Raw genomic sequence first — 23,423 nt, 5'->3', positions numbered from 1 at the left:
TGTGGGTGCCACACCCATTCCATGCTATGCACAGTCAGTCAGTCAAAGATGAATTGTCAGCAATGATCTGCCTTATGTTCTTATCCGATAACCGTGCCCTTTAACAGTGCACAGGGGGACTTGTGCTATTGTATGAAAACTATTGCTGTGGAAACATGAAGCCGAAGGGAAAGGTAATCCAAAGTCATCCTGACCTAGATAGCTCAGGTTCTTCTAAGAGAACGTAAGTCGACAGGCACTTCATGCAAAGCAAGTGTCAGTTTACAGTCTCTCTCTCTGTGCCCTTTGTACTCTACAGCAAACCTGCACGAAACCAAGGGGGAAGCTCGTGGGCGATAGATAAGAATGTGATACGTGCACTTTTATTAAAATACAACTTATTTTATTGTATTTGAATCTGATGTTATCTACAATTATGTAGCATCAAAATATATTTATTTTATCTAACACACACACATACATATCGCTCTCTCTCTCTCTATATATATTACTGGTGGACTTCATGTCCAGCTAAGGCTGGCTTACCTGTTGAGGACATGTCTATATCTCCCAAGTCCCACTGATGAGCCAAACAGGCTGGTTAACCACTAACAATGTATTAATAATCCTTGCATTTGATATAGCACTTTTCACGTCTTCTAGACGTCTCAAAGCACTTCACAAAATATACTGTAAAGTGAATTGAATGTATATTTTGTGGGTGAAACGCGGCAGCCAATTGCGCACAGCAGTGTCCCACAAATAGTCATAGATTGAAGTGACCAATTTATTAATGTTTTTTTTTCATGAGGGATTATCATCAGGCGTATGGAGTAAGGAAACTTGCCCAAGGTTTCGCCCTGCAGGGAATCAAACCCAGGTCTCTGCTTGCCAGGCGAGTGCTCTAACCACTGAGCTACAGGACTCCTTTGGATTACTGTGGACCTTCCTGGGTTCACGAGACCCGTTTCCTCCAGGGGGGATGGGGGGAAGGAACGCCGAGTGTTTTGCCCTGATTGAGCTAGCTGGGATGTAACCAAAAGGGACACGAAAATAACCTCATGTAAAACACACACATTATAGGATTCTGGTCTTACCATGCCTGATAGTAGTTGTTGTCCCTTAAGATCTTCTTCACAGGCACATTGATCTCACCAAGAAAGACATCCTGTACTAGATTTTCACTGTTCCACAGATCAACTCTAAGGAAATAAAGGACAGTTAATCTTCGAGCATGGGGAGAATTGCAAGCTAGAGAACCAGACTCCTTTAAATAGCATTTAGTTCATCCAGACTGTTAGAGGAAATAAGATCCCTTAATGGGCCCCATCCCTCCACCCAGCCATTGGACGATGCTTTGTCCCGTGCAGTGGAACCCTGGCGGATGTGGTTGCTGGGCTTATGCCTACGGGTTTGTTGAAAGGAAGAGAAGGGTATGAGTGGGAGTAAGGAATGGATTGAGACTCATCTGGAACATAACCACTAGCACGGACTGGTTGGGCCAAATGCCCTGTTTCCATGCTGTACGTTCTTTGTAACTGTAGGAAAGTTCTCAAGACTGTCCACTGAACTCCATAACTTCCAATGAACAATTCAGTATGTTAACAGTATTCGTGCTGGTATTTAATACAGCATCCATAACATTGAAATGCCTCAAAGCACTTTACAGTGATTAATGTTAGGTGCACAGCCTGTGCGTTTGCAGGCAAATGTAGATACACAGCAATGTCCCACAAACAGACAATCCCATCACCAATCACAGAATAAGATTAAAAGGCCTGTCTCGTTATGCTGTCCCCACGCCATGGACTCTGGATTAAGATTGTGTATTAATGGGAAGCGTCGCACTGAGAGAGTATAAGTCTGTGTTTCTGGGAGTTTAAAACACAGGATACTCCCAAGTCACTCAGCAAGCAATGGCTGAGCCCGATGAATGAGGAAGGTCTTAGGCTCAAACCCCAAGCTAATTTGTCTCCTGACCAACCCACCCCACCATCAGCAGGCAAACTTTCAGCCATTCTGCTTCTGCTCTCTGGAACTCCGTCCTGAAGTCTTTCCGCCTTGTCCTCTCTCTCTCTCCCTACCTTTAAAACTCAACTTAAGACCTTCATTTTCGACTGTGTGTTTTGACCACCTCCCCCCCCCCTCTCCCCTGCTTTCAGTTCTCCCCACCCCCAGCTCCCCCAGGTTCCTGCAGTTGGCTCTGTGTAACACTTTGGGATGACCTCCCAACATGAAAGGCACTGTACTGGTGCAACATTGCTGAGGTATTGTTTTAGCTGATCTCATCCACGAGTGGTGTTGAGAGTTTACAATTGACTTCAGAGAGAGAGTGGGGTTGGGGGGGGGGGGGGAGTCAGGGGAAGAGAGTGAGAGAAAAATCAGTCAAGCAGTAACAACTATGGTTTTGTTTTCTGAGGACAATCATTGGTCCTGTAGCTGAGATCAACTAACTGATAACATAAACTGAGCCCCGTTATTGCATGCAAAGCCAAAGCACCAAAAGGGTATAAAAGAAACGAGCTCCAGTGACGGGCACATGCGTAAATCATACTGTGCAGCATCTTACCTCACTGGCATCAGACCCATTCGGCAGCAGAGTAGAGCAGAGAGGAGTCAGAGAGAAGAGAAACACTGATGACTATATTGGGCTAGATTGCCAAATCAGATTTCCAGAAGTCATACTCAAACTGTATAGTGTCTAAGCTCCGGTAAGGCCGCGCCTAGACTATTGCATACAGTTCTGGATCCCACGACATAAAAGGGGTGCCGAAGCCCTAGAGCCAGTGCAGAGGAGAGCAACGAGGATGATCCCCAGTGTTTGAAGCACGAATTATGAACAATGATGAGACAGACTAGGCACCTTGGTCTTCAAAAGTGACGGCTCAGAGGAGACTTTATAGAGTTATATAAAATTTGAAATCGGATTTCAGAAAGGGAATTGGAGGGTGTCCAGCATCCAGAGAACCAGCCTCCAAAGACAAGAGTTAAATGCCTTCAGAAGAGGATGGGGAGTTAATGGGGAGGGAGGAAGAAGAAGCAAGAGAGGAGAAAGTAAGCGATTCTTTAGTACTCAGAATCTGGCTACTTTCTTAGATGACACAATAACCAACCAATCATGGGTTTAGTCGGTTTACATTAGAATCCATTTCCCCGTGGGAACATTAGTGTTGGACATCATTTTATACCCCAATGTAAAATAACCGATTTAAAAACAGAATAATTATTCTTGCATTTTATATAGCGCCTTTCACATCGGGAGGATGCTGAAAAACACTCCACAGAATTTACTAAGAAGTAGAGTGATTGCGGATTTTGTAAGAAACACGGCAGCTAATTTGCCCAGAACAATGTCCCACAATACCAGCATGACTGAAGCGGATAAATAATTTTATTTGAACGGTTGTTGGCCAGACACCAGGAGAAACTTCCTTCTTATTTTGCATAGTGACGCAGGATCTTTAACATCCGCCTGAACAGGCACAAAAGGGACCTCAGTTTAACATCTCATCTAAAAGACCACACCTTCAACAATGCAGTACACCTTGGCACTGCATTGGAGTGTCAGCCTAGACTGAGTTCAAAATCCTGATATGGGGTTTGAACCGACAACTTCCTGGCTGGGAGATGAAAGTGCTACTAACCAAGCCAGGCTGACATCTGATAGTTTATCCCAAACCTCGATGCAGTATCAATCAATAGGTTCCAATAGAAAGACTCTATCAGCTTCTATCTCTGAATAAATGATTTGAGTCTGAGTTGGGATTGAGACTAAAATCACTCACCGGATTTCCAGCTTTTCGATGCTATCTTCGTCCAATTGAAAATGGGATTTCTTGGTGTAACTGTTGGTTCGTGTAACCTGCAATGTTTCAGAGGAAGTTCAGGAGTTAGCAATTGGCTGCCCAGTTTCGCCCAAGAAAATACACAGTTAATCCACTTTACAATATATTCTGTGATGTGCTTTGAGACGTCTCAATAACATGATAAGGCTCTACATCAAATGCAAGGATTATTATATTATTATTAGTGGAGGAGAGACAATACAACTCTGAGCTACTTGCAGTGAGCACCCAATGCTGAAGGACGTGCTAAGTCCCGCTCTACAGTTAACTGGAGCGTGATATGGACTACAGTTATCAAATTAATAATCCCCATTTCTACATGGGTACTTTTCCCAGTCTCTCCTGGTCTTCTTTCACAAGGAGTCTTTGGAACCCCTACGTATCTACGACAGAAATTCACTCCAAAACGCCTTAGGAAAAGATTGTTACCTCAAAATAGAAGGTTTCATCAAATTGTGGGTCACTCGTTTTCTTCTTCACTTTGGTCCTTTTTTGATCAAACCTGAAGCGACAAGGACAAGCAAAACATTAATAGACCAGGAACCTTGAGGAGAAACCTGGAACTCAGCCCTCAGCAACAAGTTACTCTGGTAACTTCAGGGCAAGAGTTCACTGGGACAAATAAGCTGGTGAACAAACAGTTCAGGTTACACTACACACAGAGCAGTGATGATGTGAAATGGATTTACTCAAAGAGGCAGATTGCATCAGCACATTTACGAGGGAATTAGAGAACTATGAGACAGCCTGGCTCAGTTGACAGCACTCTCACCTCTGAGTCAGAAGGTTCTGGGTACAAATCTCATGTTGGGAAATTTGAGCTCACAGCCCAGACTGACATTCCAGTGCAGTAACGGGGGAGTGCTGAATTGTCGGAGGTGCAATGAAATCGAGGAATACAGGTTAAAGACCCCTTGGCACTATTTGAATATAGAAAGGAGTTTATCTGGGTGTTCGGGCCGGCGAATTCTTCCAGCAAATTGGTCATACACTTCATGGCTGTTTGTGGGACATTGCTATGCACAAATCAGGTGTTCGGTTTACCTTCAAATACACAGTCACCACCCTTCATAAAAAAATCTATGAAGTACTTAAGAAACTTTTCGATCTGAGAAGGGAGTATATCAGATGCAGGGATTATTACAATTTGGTGATGAAATGGATTCGAGGACATGAGAGATAAACTCGTGTCTTATTTTTAAAAAAAAACGTTGGGCCAGGCCTGATGAACAGCGATGCTTTTTTCTGGTCTTGTGATCTCCTCCGTCAAACTGCCCACTAAATCACGATGTCTAGGCTCAGACTGTAAAAACGGACACTTGAGTGAGGTAGCGTGAAACATCACCGGGACACAGACTTAAAAAAAAAACTTCTTAAAAAAAAACTTAAGAATTCAGAAGAGAAACATGCTGTCAAGAGGAGCAAATACTGTACCTATTTGGCCCGACCAGAGAGACAGTGGCATAAGGATCACAGTTCTGCCCATTGTCGAGAGGCAGCCCCTGGCACTCGATTATTCTGAAATTGAAAGAAGAAGGCTCATCCACAAAACACGCAGCTACTGCACTTTACAGGAAACTCTGTGAAACCCTCTCAGACATTTCAAAGGTTTATTGTATTATTCATATAGATGCACAGGATGTTTGAGTCCAAACTGAGACCAGTCAACCCTTTGAGCCTGCAAGGGTCTCAGTTGCTGCCGTGTCACATACGCATTTCTGAAGGTTCTAAACATAGATTTCTTAACCAGTTGCCATCAGCAAAGTGTCAGCAATGCCGTGGACGTCTAAGACTGCAGGTGCAGTTGTGATATTGCTGCTGTACAGAAACCAGCTCATAAAGGGAGCTTTCTGAAAGCTGCAGCCAAGAGGTTATTTGAGGTAGTTTGCTTTGTTTTTTTCAGCGTCTTTCACGATTGAGAGATTTCACCCAAACCGCACGTCAAGCACAATAATAATCTTTATAACAACAATTCTTGTGATTTGATACAGCGCCTCATCACGTCATCGAGACGTCTCAAAGTGCTTCACAGGAGATACCGGTGTGAACTTGTGTTTATTTGGGCGAACGTGGCAGCAAATTTCCACGCAGCAACATTGCGCAAAGTGGCTTGTCGCTGATCCACCTCAAGCGATGGCCATTCATGGTGTGATGTGTTGTACTTTTGCTTTGTCATGAGGTTAAGCTGCACGTGGTATCAGAAAAGTTGAGAGTGAAACCGTGTTAACACGGGAAATGAGTAATGCAACAGCAACTAATGGGAAACGGATCATGTTAACAAAAAAAAACAAAGTAAACGAGTGTCAGCTTCACTCAGTCGGATGCACTCTCACCTCTAAGTCAAAAGATTGTGGATTAAGGCCCAAGTGGGAGCTCATGGTCTTGACTGGCACAGTAATGGAGTGGGGGGTGGTGGGGGTACACTTTGCCCTGTGCTGTTGGACGAAATGATAAAAACAAGGTCCTGACTGCCTGTATGTTAACAATCCTGTGACACAATTTTCCTACTCAGGTGCTGTTAACCCTGCGAGCCAAAGCCCTAAAGGGTAGAGTGTTCCTATCTGGACAAGCAGCGGGAAAGCTTGCCAGACAGTGCTATCAATGCCAAGCTATCAATTTTAGCTGGTTAGACTCCAGCAGTTACCTCAACGCACACTCTGGGGTCCCCAAGCCTTGGCTCTTGCCAACCTGTGCCGAATACTTTCCGGAATTAGGTAAGCAGGATGCATCCCTCTAGGGAGGATTCCATTCCAACAATCTATCTCTGGGATTTCCATGTGTAGGTGGGACGCATGGAATTCTCAGTTTGGTTTGGATATGTTTAAATACAGTGATGGATTTCTGCATGTGTCTGCATCCAACTGACCCCCCAAAAAAGACACAATTCACCGGAACAAGAAAGTTTCTCTTGGCCAATATTCCTCCAAATAAATTTATAATTCATCTCCCGGTAGTGATTTGCGGGTGCTTGGGGTGAGCAAAATGGCTGACGTAAAAGTCACAAGAGGTGACGAGGGACTGTCAAAAGAATACAACTTATTTGTTTCACACAGGGCTGACATACGCAAACCCTATGTTTCCCCAGTCTTTAGCTGTGATGAACGATGACAGACGTGACTATCTTTGTGGACGGGGAGAGGGGTGAGGGGAGAGCTAACAAGAGTTGAGCAGTCTCCAATATTGACGAGTGGAGAGGAGACCAGTTTCAACCCTGGCCCAGGTAAGCAGAGTCTCGGTCGAGACAGATTCCCCGACAGCCAGGAGCTGATCTAACAGCGGCCCCCCTGGCAACACTTAGAATGAGCAGGAGATTGGAGAGAGTTGGTGTAAGAGACGGTGGGGGCCATTAGATCTCAAGTCATTTTTTTTGTGGTTTCCAGACGTCATGATTTTAAACGTCTGGAACCAGAGAAACCTACATCACAGCAGAGACCATCTGGCCTATTGTTCACCTGCTGGCTCTCTGGAAGAGCAATTCATTTGGCCCCATTATCCTGGCTTTCCCCACCACCCCCCCACTCCCTCCCTTTTACATTTCTCCTGCAAATCGGCAGGTTGTTAATACACAGGCGTGCTGCCCTGTCATCTGTACTTCCTCATTTATCTCCTCTTTACTATTTTTGCAAGACTTTAGATAGAGTCCCTGAACCATGACCCTTGATCCTTCATTCGATTTCTCAATCAGTATAAAAAGGCAGGATAAGCAAAACAGTAAGCAAAAAAGTTGTAGAGCTCTGGAGACTGAGACCGACGTTTCTCAGCAAACCAATCGCATGTTAAATTGCCAGTCAAATGCCTTGGTCTGCATCTGAGTCTCTGGCAGGGCATATTGATGTGGTGAGGGGGGAAGAGGGGAGAGGGGAGGGGGCAGGATGAGGTACTGACACGGACACTTCATAAAAGCAAGTCAGAGCTGGCGCCTTTGACAGCGCTGCGGTTTTTTGAAAGGAAATGCTGACCAGAATGACACCCAGAGCAGACGGATGCTCATCACTGCGCGCACTCTGTGGTAACCGGCTCGGGTGACTTTTTTGTCAATGAATTTTGCAAACATCCTTTCACGGTTTTGACTTCCTCATCGAGGTGAGGCCAAAAGGAAGTCTCTAGCATTGGAACGAACAAAAACAAAAAATTACAAGTGGCCTTGGATTTGTGAACGGCCTCCATCTCGCTGGCTCTCCCTTCTCCTCCCCAAGGATGTCCTCAGACTATTGTGTGCCAATATCGGACCACATTTACTCCTTTTGCCTTCGTCCCTCCCACTTTGACTATTCCAATTCCCTCCTCGCCGGTCTCCCCAGCTCCACTATCCACATAATCCAACTGCTCCAAAATTCCACCGCCCGTACACTCCCCTGCTCTAAATTTCACACCCCCATCACCCCCACCCATCACACCAGTCCTCGCCAGGCTCCACTGGCTCCCCATCACAGAACGGATCAACTTCCAAGAATCTCACTCTACAAATCCCTTCATGCCCTGACACCTCCCTACCTCTCTGACGTGCTTATTCCCCACTCCACTACTCGTTCCCTCCGCTCGTCTGGCTCTAGCCTCCTGTATGTCCCTCATCCTCTCCGCTCCACCATCAGGGACTGTGCTTCCAGCCATTACGCTGGAACTCTCTCCCTCAACCCTCCGCTTGCCCTCTCCTTCCCCTTTTTCAGATCAAACCTGAAGACCTTCCTCTTCGACCGTGCCTATGGACACCTCCACCCTTCCCCCCGCTCGGTGTCAGGCTCTGCCACTGCTAAGCGCTCTGAGACAGGGCACAAGTTGTGGCACTGTCTCAACAGATAATTAGCTTCCTTTAAAAACATGACTGCACTATTGCAGGACCACCCCATTATAACATGACCCAGTTTTGCATCAGTCATCTTACAGTGTATCAAAGCGTCTCAAAGCACTTCACAGAATACACTGTAAAGTGAATTGACTGTATATTTTGTGGGCGAAACGCGGCAGCCAATTGTGCACAGCAGTGTTCCACAAACAGTCGTGGATTGAGTGACCAAATTACTATTGTTTTTTTTCTTGAGAGATTATTATCGGTCGTGTGGAGTAAGGAAACTTGCTCAAGATTTCTCCCTGCCGGGAATCGAGCCCAGGTCTCTCACTTACAAGGCGAGTGCTCTAACGCCTGAGCTACAGGGCTCTTAAATGAGGCCCAGTTTATCTGTCCAGGCGGATGTTAATAATCCAATGGCACTATTGGAAAAGGCAAGTTTCTCCCGGTGTCCTGACCAACAATCCCCCAAATCTATTCATTCACCTCATGGCTGCTTGTGTGACGTTGCTGTGTGCAAATTGGCTGCATTCGCCTGCGCTTTAGAGAATATCATGTGGAGGCCTTTGAGATATCCTCCTGATGTGAAAGGCGCTATATCAAATGTAAAGATTATTATGATTACTAGGTACTGTGGACCTGTGCTAGCCTGTACACTTCCCCAATGACTGACCCGCTTCCTGCTCGTGGTACCTGTGCTGCTGGGCTGATCACTGAAGTTCAAATGCAGATGCATACAAGGCACTGCTCACAGCAAGCAAAATTAGGAGGCTTTACAAATGGGACAGAACTGGCTAAGGTAGTATCCATACAACAACTTGCACTTATATAGTGCCCTCCACGCAGGGTAGCGTCTCAGAGCGCTTAACAGCGGCGGAGCCTGACTCCGAGCCATACATACATAAAATATGCCCAAAACAACAAAGCTCATTGATCATTGGCTTAAAAAAACGTTTTGTTATCTTGCATTCACAGCAATCGATGCTTGTCACACTGATGAATCCCTGAATAATGCAGACTGGTTCCATTGGTAACGTCCGAATGTCTCAGTGGTTGTGAGGCTCAATTTCTGTTACAATAAACCGTGCTGATGTTGCTAACCCTTCTCTGACAGGAAGTCGCTTATCTCCACTGTTAAGCAACCAGAAAGAGAGTCTCACGATATACAAGTAGCGAGTCGATTTTCATTTCAATGCAACTTCATTGCAAAGGATAACCTCACTCCAGACAACAGCCGGGCACCACAACCCACTTTTTGAAGCTAATGCTTGACGGAGACATTGCAAAGTGCCAACGATTTAAAAAAAACACACTTCCCAGTCATAGTATCAATTGCAGTTTGCAAACCGTTGTGGCAACTTATGGTGATGACTCAAATGCTTTGACAGCATAAATGAATGAATGAACATTTTTATATATATATATAGCACCTTATCACTTTGAAACATCTCGCAGCGCTCTAGTTTAGTGTAATTACTGACTTTTTGGAGTTAGGCAAACGCATTTTGTATCAAGCAAGGTTCCCACAAACAGCCATGCGGTGAATGAGTAATTTATCTGGCGTGGTTCATACAAACTTACAGCATCAGCTTGGGCTATGAGCTCCAGTTCCCATAGGAACCTGAAATAAGTTCTGGCCAACAATCTCTAAATAAATGGGTCGTTGATTTCATGGCAGTGTGTGGGGCTTTGCTATGTGCAAAATTGTCGCCACGTTTGCCTACAAATACACAGTCAAATCTTGACAGGAGTTGACAAGGCGCTGTGTCAAACGCAAGGATTCTTGTTATAAAATAGGTTTCCAACAAAGCCAGCGGCATTAATTGGTTCAAGAGTATTTTTTTTGTCTGCCGAAACCCACCACCATGCTTAAGAGTATCCAAACCAAACAAAGTTCCACACATCCCACCAACACATGGAAATTCCAGAGATATTTATTGGAATGTGCACTCTCTCCCTGGAGGGATGCATCCTGCTTACCCAATTCTGGTAAGCATTAGGCGCAGGTTGGCGAGAGCCAAGGCTTGGGGACCCCAGAATGTGGGGTGGGATAACTTTTGGAGTCTAACCAGCTGAAACCACACAACTTGCCATTGATAGCACTATGCGGAAAGCTTTCCCGATGCTTGTCCAGCTAGGAACACCTTGCCCGGTATGTGTATGAGGGTAATGTATGCATGCGTGTGTGTATGAGTGAGTTGATGGATATGTATCTATGTGTGGGGGAATGGATGTGTGAGTGTGAGGGGGGGTGGGGTTGGATGGATGGGTCTAAGCAGGGGGGCAGCACTTGGGAGAGAACAGCTGTTTTTTTTGAGTGCACCATAACCACAGCAACAGCATGCGTAATGCTCTGCTTAACACCTCTCGTTACAAGTAGGACAGAGAGCACGAGCACGATACACATTTACACAGCGGCTTTCTCATTGGGAGGACGGCCCAACAGCACACAGAGAACACAGCCCAACCATTTCCTTCCTATTCAGCAGCTGAAGTCGGTCGGCTATTGGGTTGCGCTCTGCAGCATCTGAGTGTCACAGGAAGTGGCTTTACAGGAGCTAAAGGCTGAGAACAGCCCCTAATAAACTGCCACGAGGGAATTGGGCAGATGGAGAGAGCGTGGGGGCGATCGACCCAGGCTGACACTTCCAGGCCAGAAAGTTACCGAGACAAGTGGACAGGAAATAAAGGGACTCATGTCTTCAGTCCAAGGGAAAAGGGGGAAAATAACACAGAGGAATTCAATACAGAATTGTCATGACCATTTAAGTTATCGTGCTGTCAATGTTCTGGCTCCATTTGTTTATAGCGCTCTGGGATGCTACCCTGCGTGAGGGGCACTATATAAATGCAAGTTGTTGTTATTTATACATATGCCTAACTCGTCCCTGAGCCCTTTGCCCCCCGGAGTCACGAGTCATCAGGAGTTTACAACAGTCTGACCGTTTCACATACATAAATCACACTGTTGTTAAAAATAAATACCAAGGAACCTGTGTTAGTCAAAACCACACGATAGATAGTGCTTTACACTTCCATACACCACTGCACCACTACTCTCTGACACCAATGATGATCAATGCTGTGAGTTAGCCCTGCTCAGTTGCTGGCAGTCTTGCCTCAGAGTCAGAAGGTGGTGGCTTCAAGTGCCCAATGCGAGACTTTGAACTTACAGTCAAGACTGATGCTCCAGTCCAGTCCTTGCATTGCTGGAGTTGCCGTCATTCGGAATAGATCTGTAACAGCCACCTGAACTGGCAGATGGGTTTAAGGTCTCATCCGAAGGAAGGATGTACCCACAGTTTGAAATCGTACGTCAGGAAGACAGTTCCTATTTTTCTTGCAGAAGGTTAACTGTTGCTACACAAAAAGGACTGAAAGGAGCAGCTCAATGGGACGACCCATTGCATCACTGCTCCCTTCCTGCTCTTTACAACACAAGGGAAGTGACAACTTAGGAATGGTCAGGTTAGGGCTCTGTACTTACCGCACCATTACCTGCTGGCATGTGGTTCCCTGATCTGTTATCAGTTCATTGAGTTTTAATTCCAGGTGAACTTTGCCCTGTTTGCAACAAAGCGGAGGAAGTTAATTACAGCAGTGCAGAGCAGGGAGCCAGATAACACAATGCTTCACTTGTTGGCAACAGCCTGGCTCAGGTGTAACACTCTCGCTTCTCAGTTAAGACTTTGCAGGTTCAAGTCCCACTTTGGGACTTTGAACTCACGGACCAGGGTGACACTTCCAGTGCAGTGCTGGGTCAGCACTGCACTGTTGGAGATGCCACCTTTCTCGTTAAGACGTTAAATCTTGGGACGTCTTGGGATGTCCTCCCGACCTGAAAGGTGCTATACAAATGTAATCTTGTTGTCTTGTTGTAAATCAAAACGCGGCAGCCAATTGCGCACAGCACTGTCCCACAAACAGCCATGGATTGAGTGACCAATTTTTTTTTTCTTTTGGAGGGATTATTGCCCCTGGAAAGAAATCCGCCAATAGACTAACAACCGGGTTCATACTTAGTGCTAGGTGAACAGAGGCGTGTGGAGTAAGGAAATTTGCCTAAGGTTTCACCCACCGGGAATCGAACTTGGGTCCTCTTGCCTGAAAGGAGCACACGCACACACAACCCTTGACCAAACTCACACAGTATAATGCAAAAGGTCACGAAGAAATGAGACTGAACAGGATGTGGACACAAAGTAAAAGAGGCTCAGGATGTAATATGTTAGCGGCTGCAGCATCACATACCTCAGTGGTCTTTACCCACCGCAGTGTTTTGAAAAAATAATCCTTGCACTTGATACAGGGCCCCAAGTAGGATGGGTCTCAAAGCGCTACACAGGATTCACTGTAAACTGGAGTGACTGTGTAATTTGTAGGCGCACGCAGCAGGCAATTTGCAACATGCCAGCCTCTCCCCACCTAAGCAGCTGTGAATTAAATGAGCAGTTTTATCTGGGGGATTGTTGGCCAGGACACGGGGAGAGAGAAACTCCTTTCTTTTTTCGAGTGGTGCCATAGCATCTTTAACATTCATCTGAACAGGCAGATAGAATCTCAGTTTAACGTCTCATCTGAAGGAAGGCATCTCTGACAATGCAGTGCTCCTGCAGCATAGACTGTGAGCTTGACACAGCGACATGGATGGTACAGAGCCAAGGGCTACAGTAGAGTCACTGACGCTTCCTTTACAGTAGCCATAATGTGCTGCAGCGTCATTCCACACTCAAGTGAACCAGGAGCTGTGGTTATCATGGCAACGGTACAGGCAGCAGTGATGATGGGAAGGACATCTCGGGGTCAGTCACTCAGGGAGGTGGGGGGAGGGGGTTGAATTACCGACGGCAGCTAACGCTTGGTATCACTGCTGGGTGATCACCGCCTAGTAATGACTGCTCCATTATCAGCGGTACCCAGAGATAAGGTTGTCTAGTCTCTAGAACCAGCTGTGCCGGAGGAATGGGGTAAAAGATCCACAGCTGTCTGTTTGGGGTGGTCCATGTGTGTTCCTCCCCCCCACACAATACACACAAACAGCCTGAGCGCTCACACTCACAAGTGCTGCTGAGCCCAGCAAACAAGGTCAAACATGGGAAACGCCGTGACCAGGGGGAGCTGCGGGGGAGCTGCTATCAGAAGTCATCCCAGCCAAACAAAGCTAGTGAGGATGATACACAAACACAGCGATGCTCCCCCAGCAGCAGCTAACTTCCTGATGATAATCTGCACTCAGTCACACTTGAGCTGCAGTTTGCTGTGAAGCTCAGTGATGTGGGTCATGAGATATGATAAACCATGACTCTCGTGTGCATGTCTGTCTGTGTGTGTGGTGTGTGTGTGTGTGTGTGTGTGAAGCCAGTGCTCACGCTCATTAGGATACGCATGTGTGCATGCACATATCCATCTGTGTGTAGATGCAAATTGCTGTTGTGTGTGTGCAAGTGTCAGCCTGTGTGTGTGGATTGTTTCTGTCTGTGCGTGGGCCCATGTCGGCCTGTGCCTAAAGATGCGAATCTCTCAATGGGGTGAATGGCTTTCTTCTATGTGGTAAATCCCTGAGGCTCTAATCCACTGATTCATGTTATTCCCTGCTTTAATCCCTCTGCCTCAGCACCTCTTCATCTATCTTTAAATCCCCCTTAAGACCTACTTCTTTAGTTGCCCCTTCCTCCCCTTTCTCCCTTCCTCAGCATCTGTCCTGCGTGGCACAGACGTGCTCGAGGAGCTGTGGGCCCAGGAGTGGAAGATTGGGCCTGGAGACCTCTGTAGGAATGTAGTAAAAGTTTGCTCGGTTTATAAATCCCAGACTTTGTCTAGTGAGCGCAGAGGAAGAGAATAGGAGAAACGTTTACCTGAACCTCGGAGTTGGCATCCACAGGGTGCAGTGCCAGCCAGTTGTCTTTACAGTTGTATTGACACAGATCCTCCTTCCTAATGGAGACTTTACCTACAGCAGCGAAGATACAGGCGGTGAGACAACTGAGAGGACATCTGCTGGGAAACCCATTTATACCAGCTACTTCCTTCCCTCTGCCATGGAGATCGCACAACCTGCTCCCTGCCCCGACGAGGGCTGCCCTAGAGCCCAGTGCTCTGAATGCAAACCACAGTAAACTCCTCATAACTCACCGGGCTGGGGCTGAAGGGACTAAACTTCCTCAGTCTTACGCTTTAAAACCATTAATGTAAAATTAAAGATGATGCAGAAATTTAGACAGAGCTGGAGCTCACATTTTGGAAAGCAAATCCATGTTATAATGAAGTGCTTTAGAAAGAGGTTCCACTGCATAGAAAATAATCCACACACAAGCAAAAAGTGATGTGTATCTGGAGTAGTAAGTTAGACATACGTATCAATAATAAATAAATCCGGCTGGGATATTGACAACATGATTTAAGCGGTAGTGCCAAATTAAGACAGCATTGAATTATCAGGAGGTTATGTAATTGTGATTATAGCACGTTAATCTCCAGCAGTTCCCCAAAGCATGCTATGGGACGGAAAGAGATGCTCTTTCAAAATACTGACACAGATACAATGGGCTGACAGGCCTTCTTCTGTGCTGTAAATGTCTATGGCTCTAATCTATGAATTCTTAGCTTCCCAAGATTAGATTCCCAAGAATCTAGCTACCAATCAACCTTTGGAACGCCCCAATTGATCTGGATCTGATTTTATCCCATATCAAGGACAAGCCTTGTTTCATATAGGTGGCTCCGATCTAATAGCTAAGACGAGTTCAGAGCATCTGTGGCGGAAACACATCAAGGAAAGCCAGACACACACAGGCTCTGAAAGAGGGCTCATTTCTGATCTAACTTAGCATGTCTGAAGCAATCAGAGAATGATTGTACCCTGGGGGAATGGGATAGCAAACTGAGCTCATTATATTGTAGCTTGCGGTCTGTGATATAATGAGACTGGCAGGGCCAGGTCTGGAGGGACAAGAGACACTGAAATTCCTCAGTCATGAGCCTTAAGACCGTTAATGTAAAATTTAAGATTAGACAGAAACTTAAGACAGGTCTGGAGCTAACATTTTGGAAAGTGAATCCATGTTATAAAGGGCTTTGTAAAGGGGTTTCACTGTATATGATATAATCGACACGCATTATAAAATACATACGGTTCACACTAAATTGTACCAGTTATGCAGGGGAAAAAAAAACTTACCGAAAGGGATATCCTTTTGAAAAAAACTCTTATCATAAATATAGAAGGAGAGGTACTGGAAACATCTTGGAATTTCAAAATAAAAATCTTCGCCATAAAAGGGGCTGCAAAGAGAAGGGAGTTTGGAGAAAAGGTTAATTGAGGTTGTGTGGCTTAGCCACCAACCGGTGAAATCACACCAATTTATCATAAACAATAATAACACTTTCAGTTAATATTGCGCCTTTCACTTCTGGAGGACATCGCAAAGCGCCTCATAGGATATTCTGTAAAGTGTGACTCTGTATTTTGCAGGAGGCGACTCGTGGAGTCTTGTTGCGTAGTTGTTAGCGCACTAGCCTCGAAAGCGAGAGATCCCAGGTTTGATTCCCGGGCAGAGCGAAACTTCAGTTAAGTATCCTTAACTCTACGTGCCTCTGTAGCAGTAAGTAAGTAGGAACCCGGCTATTAGTCGATTTGCAGACCGCTTTCTGTGGGTAATAATTTCTTAAAAACAATGCAGTCATTTAAACCGCGACACAGCTGTGGCAGTTGGTTGCTGCGTTTCGCCCACAAAATACACAGCCAATCCCCTTTACAGTATAATCTGTGAAGCGCTTTGAGACGTCTCAAAGACATGACAAGCCGCTTTATCAAATGCAAGGTTTCTTCTTATTATTTGCACACAGCAATGTCCCACAAACAGCCATGGAATGTGTGTCAATTTTTTTTATTATTATCTGGGGGATTGTTCGCCTGGAAACCGAGAGAAACTTCCTTGTCTTTTCTCTTTGACCAGAAAGGGCTGTGTGTTGAGACCATGCTTTGAACTCTGGTCTTAAAGCCAAGAGTCCAGACACTGAGTGCTGTAGCTGATACCAAGTCTGGGCAGTTATTGCAGTGTAGCAAGGCACACCTATAGCTAACAATCATACACCTAATGCGATTGGGAAACATCCTTCCCTTCACTGGTGTAAAACTGGCCGCACTTTAAACTCGAACAGAATTTAATCTTCACTCCCTCCTCCGCACACCCTCCCTCACTGCTTTCAAAACCCAGATACACAGTCAATCTCCTTTACTGTATATTCTGTGAGGTGCTTTGAAACGTCTCAAAGATGAGATCAGGAGTTATATGAAATGAAAGGATTATTATTATTTTGAAAGCCACCTCTTTGACATCTTGCCCTATCGCCTTCCCGGCTCGCCTTATAAAGCTGTTTGTCCTCATATAAAAGGCAAATTGTCGTCGTCGTATTCTGCATTACTCTACATCACTAAAGCCAGTGTATCCTATGGTATTAAAGTCAAGCATTCGCCTACAGAATACACAGTCACTACACTTTACAGTAAATCCTGTGAAGCTTTTTGAGTAGTCCTCCAGACGCGAAAGGCACTGTATCAAATATAAGGATTATTACAACAACAATTTGCATTTAGGTAGCACCTCACGCAGCCACTTGAAATGATTCATTAAAAGGACACTTTGCAAACTGTTGAGGGGCAAGGATTCACCCATCCCCCACCCTCGAATAATCAGTCAAGCATGTCACTTCCTTCAGACTTTGAACTCAATGTGTTCCCACAGTTATGCACGCAAACGCTCGCATTACATCACAGTGACACAGCCTGTGGTCTGGTCACAGTTGATTTGTTGCTTTCTGCACAACGTGTGAGCTTCTCTTCCCCATATCATCATTCAAAGAGCCCCAGAAAGCGCCAACAATTTATGTTTACGTAGCACTTCGGGGAAGCGCTTCTGAGTGCTGAATAATAGTGAAGTGTGAAGCTGAGCTGGGATATAGGCGAGGTGACTGGAGGCACTGTTTTTAGGGTCTTTTGAAGGCAAATAAGAGAGGGGGCAAGACCAAGAGTCCTTGTTACAGAGGGTGGGGACCTAATGGCTGAGGGCTTGGCCACCAATGGTGGATATAGAGTTGGGGCAGTGTCCAGCTCCACAAACTAGTCACTACCTGGACACGCAGATGGGACCTCGGTTTGAAGTCTCATCCGAAGGGAGGCACTTCCAACAACACAACACACTCCCAGTGCTGTATTGGAGTGTCAGTGAAAGGCGCTGTATCAGATGTAAGGTTGATTATTATAACCTCAAGGAGCGAAGCAGGTTACTAACAACAACAAGAAGATTACATTTTTTACATTTTACATTTTTTACTAACCCGGCAAATCACATGGCGCTCGCCCCTGGAAAAGTTATGCAAAACAGATTAAGAGGTAGATCGGATGTGCTCTGAGACAAGGTATGAACAGGATGTGTGACTCTGGGTGTGGTGCTTCACTAAAATAGAACCTCTTCAAATCAAGATTGAATGTATGGACACGAGTTGGATTCTCAGTATCAAACGGAGGTTGACACCCTTTATACACAGACAGACATATCCTGATCTTTTACGCAGTGGCAATTTCAGAGGCCCGGTGTGTTATTTGCATTTGATGATTTGGGATTTGCATCTGAGGCACAGAAATGTCATTTCGCTGCTGGGGTCAGAATTGCCGGTATAGAAATGACATCTATTCCATCTATCTGTAGACACGCACTCAACAGTCAGCCAGAAGGCAATCAATGGATCCTTACGTTATTTGATATAAAGCCGAAACGGAATTCCTGTAAAGTGTAGTGACTGTGTTTTTTAGGCAGACGCAGCAACCAATTTACACACATTAATGTTTCTACCAGAGGCTGCACAGCATACGGAAACCCATCAATGTGCTTAAGAGTATCCAATCCAAACATGAATCCCGCCTTCATATGGAAATTTCAATATTTGGAATGGATTGCACACTCTCTGCCGGAGGGACCCACCCTGCTTACATAATTCCAGAAAGTATTAGGCGCAGGTTGGCAAGAGTGCGTTGGGTTACTGTTAGAGTCTAACCAGCTAAAACCACATAGCTTGCCATTGATATCGCTTCTGGCAAACTTTTCCACTACTTGTACAGCTAGGCCGACCCTACCCATTAGGGTTTTGGCTTGCAGGTAACAAGAGCTGAGTGGGATGAATTCCTGCCTCCAGTGACTGGTCTGCCTTTCCAAGTCCTACTGACGAGCCATGCAGACTGGTCTATCATCAGTGTTGCCCTAAAGAACTGCAGCCCGGCCTGACTCAGGAACTGGTCTAGAGACTATCACAGAGGGTTGACTTGATTCTGATGTTCTGTTGCCAAGCATATCACATTGGAGCCAGCTGAGCTGAAAGGAGACCCCACTCACCTCTTCCCCCCACCACTTCCTCTAAAGTCTCACTTAGCTTTCTCCTTCTCAAAATTACACAACCGTCACCTGTGCTAAACCCGACAAATTCTAAATACACCAACATCTTGCCCTTCATGGTTCATTTGTGATTCACCCAGTCTCAGATCACTTGGTAAGATTTCTTCTCAGTGAGTCAGTGTGGTGAAGTGCAGTCTATGTTACACATCACTCATTATCTCTTCCTGCATCATGGTTACCACAGTCCTGGTTTGGACACGACCAGACACAATTGTGGCCTAATTCAGCACACTCCAATCTCACACAGCTTACCCCATCTTCCCCAATCCATGTCCTGGTGAATTCAGACCACTATGATATATATATATTATATATATTGATGTGCACAATTGGCTGCTGTTTTCACCCACAAAAAAAAACAATCAATTCACTTAACACCATATTCTATGAAGCGCTTTGAGACTGCCTCAATGTAGTGATAAGGCGCTATATCAAATGCAAAGATTATTAGTATTAACGGCTAAGCAACTTTGCAATAGTTTTCAGGCCACCTCATCTTTTAGAACTGTTGTATCTTCTGAAGGAAGACACCATGCCACTTGAATCAATCGATCTTTCTCCTCTGTTCCTTTGTGGAATATTGTGCTCAAGTTTAAATCCACCAGAAACATTTGAATTTCTGGCTGATGGTATCATAAAGTGAGCACAGGCATTTACTCAGATGGGTGTCATCATCGCTGATCATTCAACGTGTAAAATAAGACCAATCTTAGACTGCTTGCTGCCACTCAGCATACACAGTCCACAAGGATCCTACCCACCTCTGCTATCCGTCAGCCCCCTCGGGGTTATAATAATAATCCTTGCATTTCATATAGCGCCTTATCACATCGTTGAGACTTCCCAAAGTGTTTCACAGAATACGTTGTAAAGTGGATTGACTGTATTTTGTGGACGAAACGCAGAAGCCAATTGTGCACAGCAGTGTCACAGAAACAGTTATGGGTTGAGTGACCGCATTTTGTTTTCTTTTTGAGGGATTATTATCCGTGGAAAGCGATTTGCCAATTGATGAACAATCGTGCTCCTACTTACTGCTGAGTAAACAGAGGAGTGTGGAGTAAGGAAACCAGCCTAAGGTTTCCCCCCGCCCGGGAATCGAACCCGGGTCGTCTTGCTTGCGAGGCGATCGTGCGAACCACTACGCTACAACACTATCTGCAAAACAGGGAGTTTCTCCTGGTGTCTCAGATTAAATCAGCCATTCCCTTCAGGTCAATCTGTGGGACATTGCTATGCGCAAATTGGCTCCCTACAAATACACAGTCACTACACTCTAAAGAAAAACTCTGTGAAGCACTTTGAGATGTTTTTACATTAAAGTCACCGCGTCAAATGTAAATAAGAAAATAATAAATGCTCAATGGGTAACCCTGCAGCACTTTGAAGTGCTTTGAGAACTCCTGAGTGGTAGGACATAAATGCAAACTGTATTGTAGTAGTATTATTATCATCTATAAAGCTGTACATGAAGGCCAGAGTGGCTTAATTTACCAGAGCAGGCCTCACCAAGGACAGTTACTTACCTTAAGCACTTCTCCACTACTTGTGTACGGAATAATTCCTCTTGGTCCAGTTTCATTGCACAGAAACAATCCCGCAGCTTGTTGGGGCCATGACATGGAGGTAGATTCCTTGCTTCACCTGGAGACACAGAACAGAATGTTAACACAGCTTCCAGCAATAAGGGTATACAATCACCAGCTTTACAGGCAAAACACAGGCCTGGAGGGACACACCCTGCATACCGAATTCCAAAGGGTATTAGGCACAGCCAAGACTTGGGGACCCTAGAATGTGCATTGGGTTTAACTGCTGGAGCCTAACCAGCTAAAACTGTGTAGCTTGCCATTGAGAGCACCGTCTGGCAAGCTTCTCGCTGCTTGTCCAGTTAGGACCAAGGTAATCAGCACCCGTAGCAAGGAGAGCATTGGCGGCGACATGCAAAACCTGTTGAAATAACTTCCCACCAACTTAACCGAGGGGGCGCGTAGTGGGTGGGGTGAGGGGGAGACTTGGCATGAGTCCTGTAGCTCAGTGGTTAGAGCACTCGCTTTGCAAGCGAGAGACCCGAGTTCAATTCCAGGCAGAGTGCGAAACCTCGGGCAAGTTTCCTTACTCCACACAGAGCCTAATAATAATCCCTCCAAAAACCAAAAACAATAATAAATCGGTCATTTTCAATCTACGACTGTTTGTGGGACATTGCTGTGCGCAATTGGCTGCCGCGTTCGCCCACAAATATACAGTCAATTCACTTTACAGTGTGTTCTGTGAAGCGCTTTGGGATGTCCTCCCGACGTGAAAAGCGCTATATCAAATGCAAGGATTATTATTATGATGGACACCTCGTCACCCCACGCTGGATGCCCTCCAGCCATTGGCCATGCCACTAATTTTGCTTGCCCGGGCTGGCAACACCGTTATGGACTCTGGAATCAAGGATCGCATGGAGCGTCTACGGGGCTAAAACCACCCTGAAGGAGAGACAAGACAAATTGGAGGATAAACCCCACACACCCAACGTGAAGCTTCTGGTATTTCCCTTTGAATAAGACATTCATAGTTATGCAGCTATTTGAAGAAAACAAGCCACTTCAGAACATTGTTCTAAAAACACCGCAATAGGTTTGGAAACAAGATGTTGGAGGCGTTTGGGGTTTTCTCAGGTGTCTCCACTCATTGATTGACACAACTTTGACTAAACAGCTTCCTTCTCCGAGGGCACGAGTGTTCACGGAATCCCTGCGCCTTTGTGAATGAATCACGTCGACTAAACCCACCACATGAAGAGAAAAAAAATACAACAGTCTGCACTTTCCAAACACCTGCCTGGAGTTCCACAGGAAGAGGTCAGACCCGAGTGAGGTGCCAGCGCCTCCGACATCCTGAGCTTTCATTTCAGAAACAAAGTCAATTATGAAAACAATCTCAAGTCAACTCTTCCAGGAAATCGTTAGCTTTTGCAACTCGTCAAACTTCTCATTTCGGTTTGACTTTATTTCCAATTATTTCGGACGAGGATTGGTTGGAACTTGGAAGTGGGAAGGGGNAAAAATAAACGAGGAGAGGAACGAGAGGTATGGCATAAGTTCAAACCTGCCAATTTCAGGTCTACATGGCTTAGTATTGCATGGGTGGTGCCTTTAGCTACCAGGCATTCAGACTTAATCATCAGAGCCACTGGGGTCACCCAATGGATCCTTAACAAGCAGATCCATGCCACGTGCAGAGTGGAACTTGACTCCTTGACTGGAGCCAGTGCCCCCTACGTAACTGGAGCTGTCTACTCTAATCTCTGCTCCTGGCTCTCTCCCTTTTTACATGATTCTCCTCAATTCCAATGCAGGAGGAAGCTCTTTGGCCCCTCAAACCTAGTCTGGTGCCTGCCTTTCCCCTGGAGGTATAATAATAATAACCATAATAATCCTTGCATTTGATAGAGCGCCTTATGCTGTTGAGACGTTTCAAAGCACTTCACAGAAAATACTGTAAAAGGAATCGACTGTACATTTTGTGGGCGAAACGCAACAACCAATTACGCACAGAAGTCTCCCACAAAAAGTCGTGGATTGAGTAACCAAATTATTATTATTTTTGTTTAATATAGTAATCCCAATCCTTGGTCTTCCTCACTCTCCAAACTGCGAGTCACATTAAGACGTTCTTCTGTCAAACAGTCAACCTGCGAATTGCTAATCAGTTTGACTGAGAAAACTTGTAATACAGTAGTTGGCACTTATTCCTTCATTGCATCAGGTTACTGACTCCCACTGATTGACCGTATTACTGATCGTCAAAAGGCTAAAGGCATCCAAATGCTACAGGAAAAATGAACACACTTTATCCAACACCCTAAAAGATTGTGCTGATGATCTGTTTAATTCATCGTTGCAAACTGCACCATCGTCATTAACTAACCTGCACTCACCAGGATCTATCTCACAGCCCAGGGAGTGTAGCTCAGAGCTGCAATAAGACAGACACCCACAGACCACTGTGATCAGAGATATGTTTGAGACATTTAAGATAATGAAAGGATTGGAGAGAATTCATCATGAAAGAATCTTTCAGCTGGTTGTGGATTCAAGGACAAGAGGGTGTGAAATCAATATTGTGTCTAAGGGGAAATAAAAGGAGAACTTTGTCTCCCAGAGGGTTGTCAGGGTGTGGAATGATTTGCCTAGGGTAGCTGTTAGAGCAAAGTCAAGTTGGGGCATTTTAAAAAAAATAAATGGACAAACACATGGAGAGGAAGGATATGAGAGGGTACGGGTAAGGAGCAGGGAGTTGGGGTTAGGATGAATGGCTTCCTTCTTGGAAGATCAAATACCAACATGGAAAAATCGGCCAAATGGCCTCCTT

General features: G+C 45.3%; 1 protein-coding gene across 2 annotated transcripts in view; it reads right to left on the bottom strand.

The window, feature by feature from the left end:
• Positions 1-23,423, bottom strand: part of rasa2 (RAS p21 protein activator 2) — a 46,340-nt gene that overhangs the window by 15,123 nt on the left and 7,794 nt on the right. The window contains exons 2-9 of one of the 2 annotated variants that reach the window (XM_007895013.2): positions 20,585-20,702; positions 15,788-15,891; positions 14,466-14,560; positions 12,098-12,174; positions 5,259-5,342; positions 4,254-4,326; positions 3,765-3,841; positions 1,077-1,181 (exon numbers count right to left, since the gene is read on the bottom strand). In XM_007895013.2, coding sequence (XP_007893204.1) covers positions 1,077-1,181; positions 3,765-3,841; positions 4,254-4,326; positions 5,259-5,342; positions 12,098-12,174; positions 14,466-14,560; positions 15,788-15,891; positions 20,585-20,702 — 733 coding nt within the window. Of the gene's footprint in view, positions 1-1,076; positions 1,182-2,548; positions 2,576-3,764; positions 3,842-4,253; positions 4,327-5,258; positions 5,343-12,097; positions 12,175-14,465; positions 14,561-15,787; positions 15,892-20,584; positions 20,703-23,423 lie in introns of those variants that run through there. The other variant, XM_042339291.1, reaches the window with a different exon arrangement.

The sequence above is a fragment of the Callorhinchus milii genome, unplaced genomic scaffold (genome assembly GCF_018977255.1).
Source record: "Callorhinchus milii isolate IMCB2004 unplaced genomic scaffold, IMCB_Cmil_1.0 Scaffold11, whole genome shotgun sequence".
NCBI lineage: Eukaryota > Metazoa > Chordata > Chondrichthyes > Chimaeriformes > Callorhinchidae > Callorhinchus > Callorhinchus milii.
The sequence above is the reverse complement of the archived record's forward strand: the minus strand, read 5'-3'. Positions and strand labels throughout refer to the sequence as shown.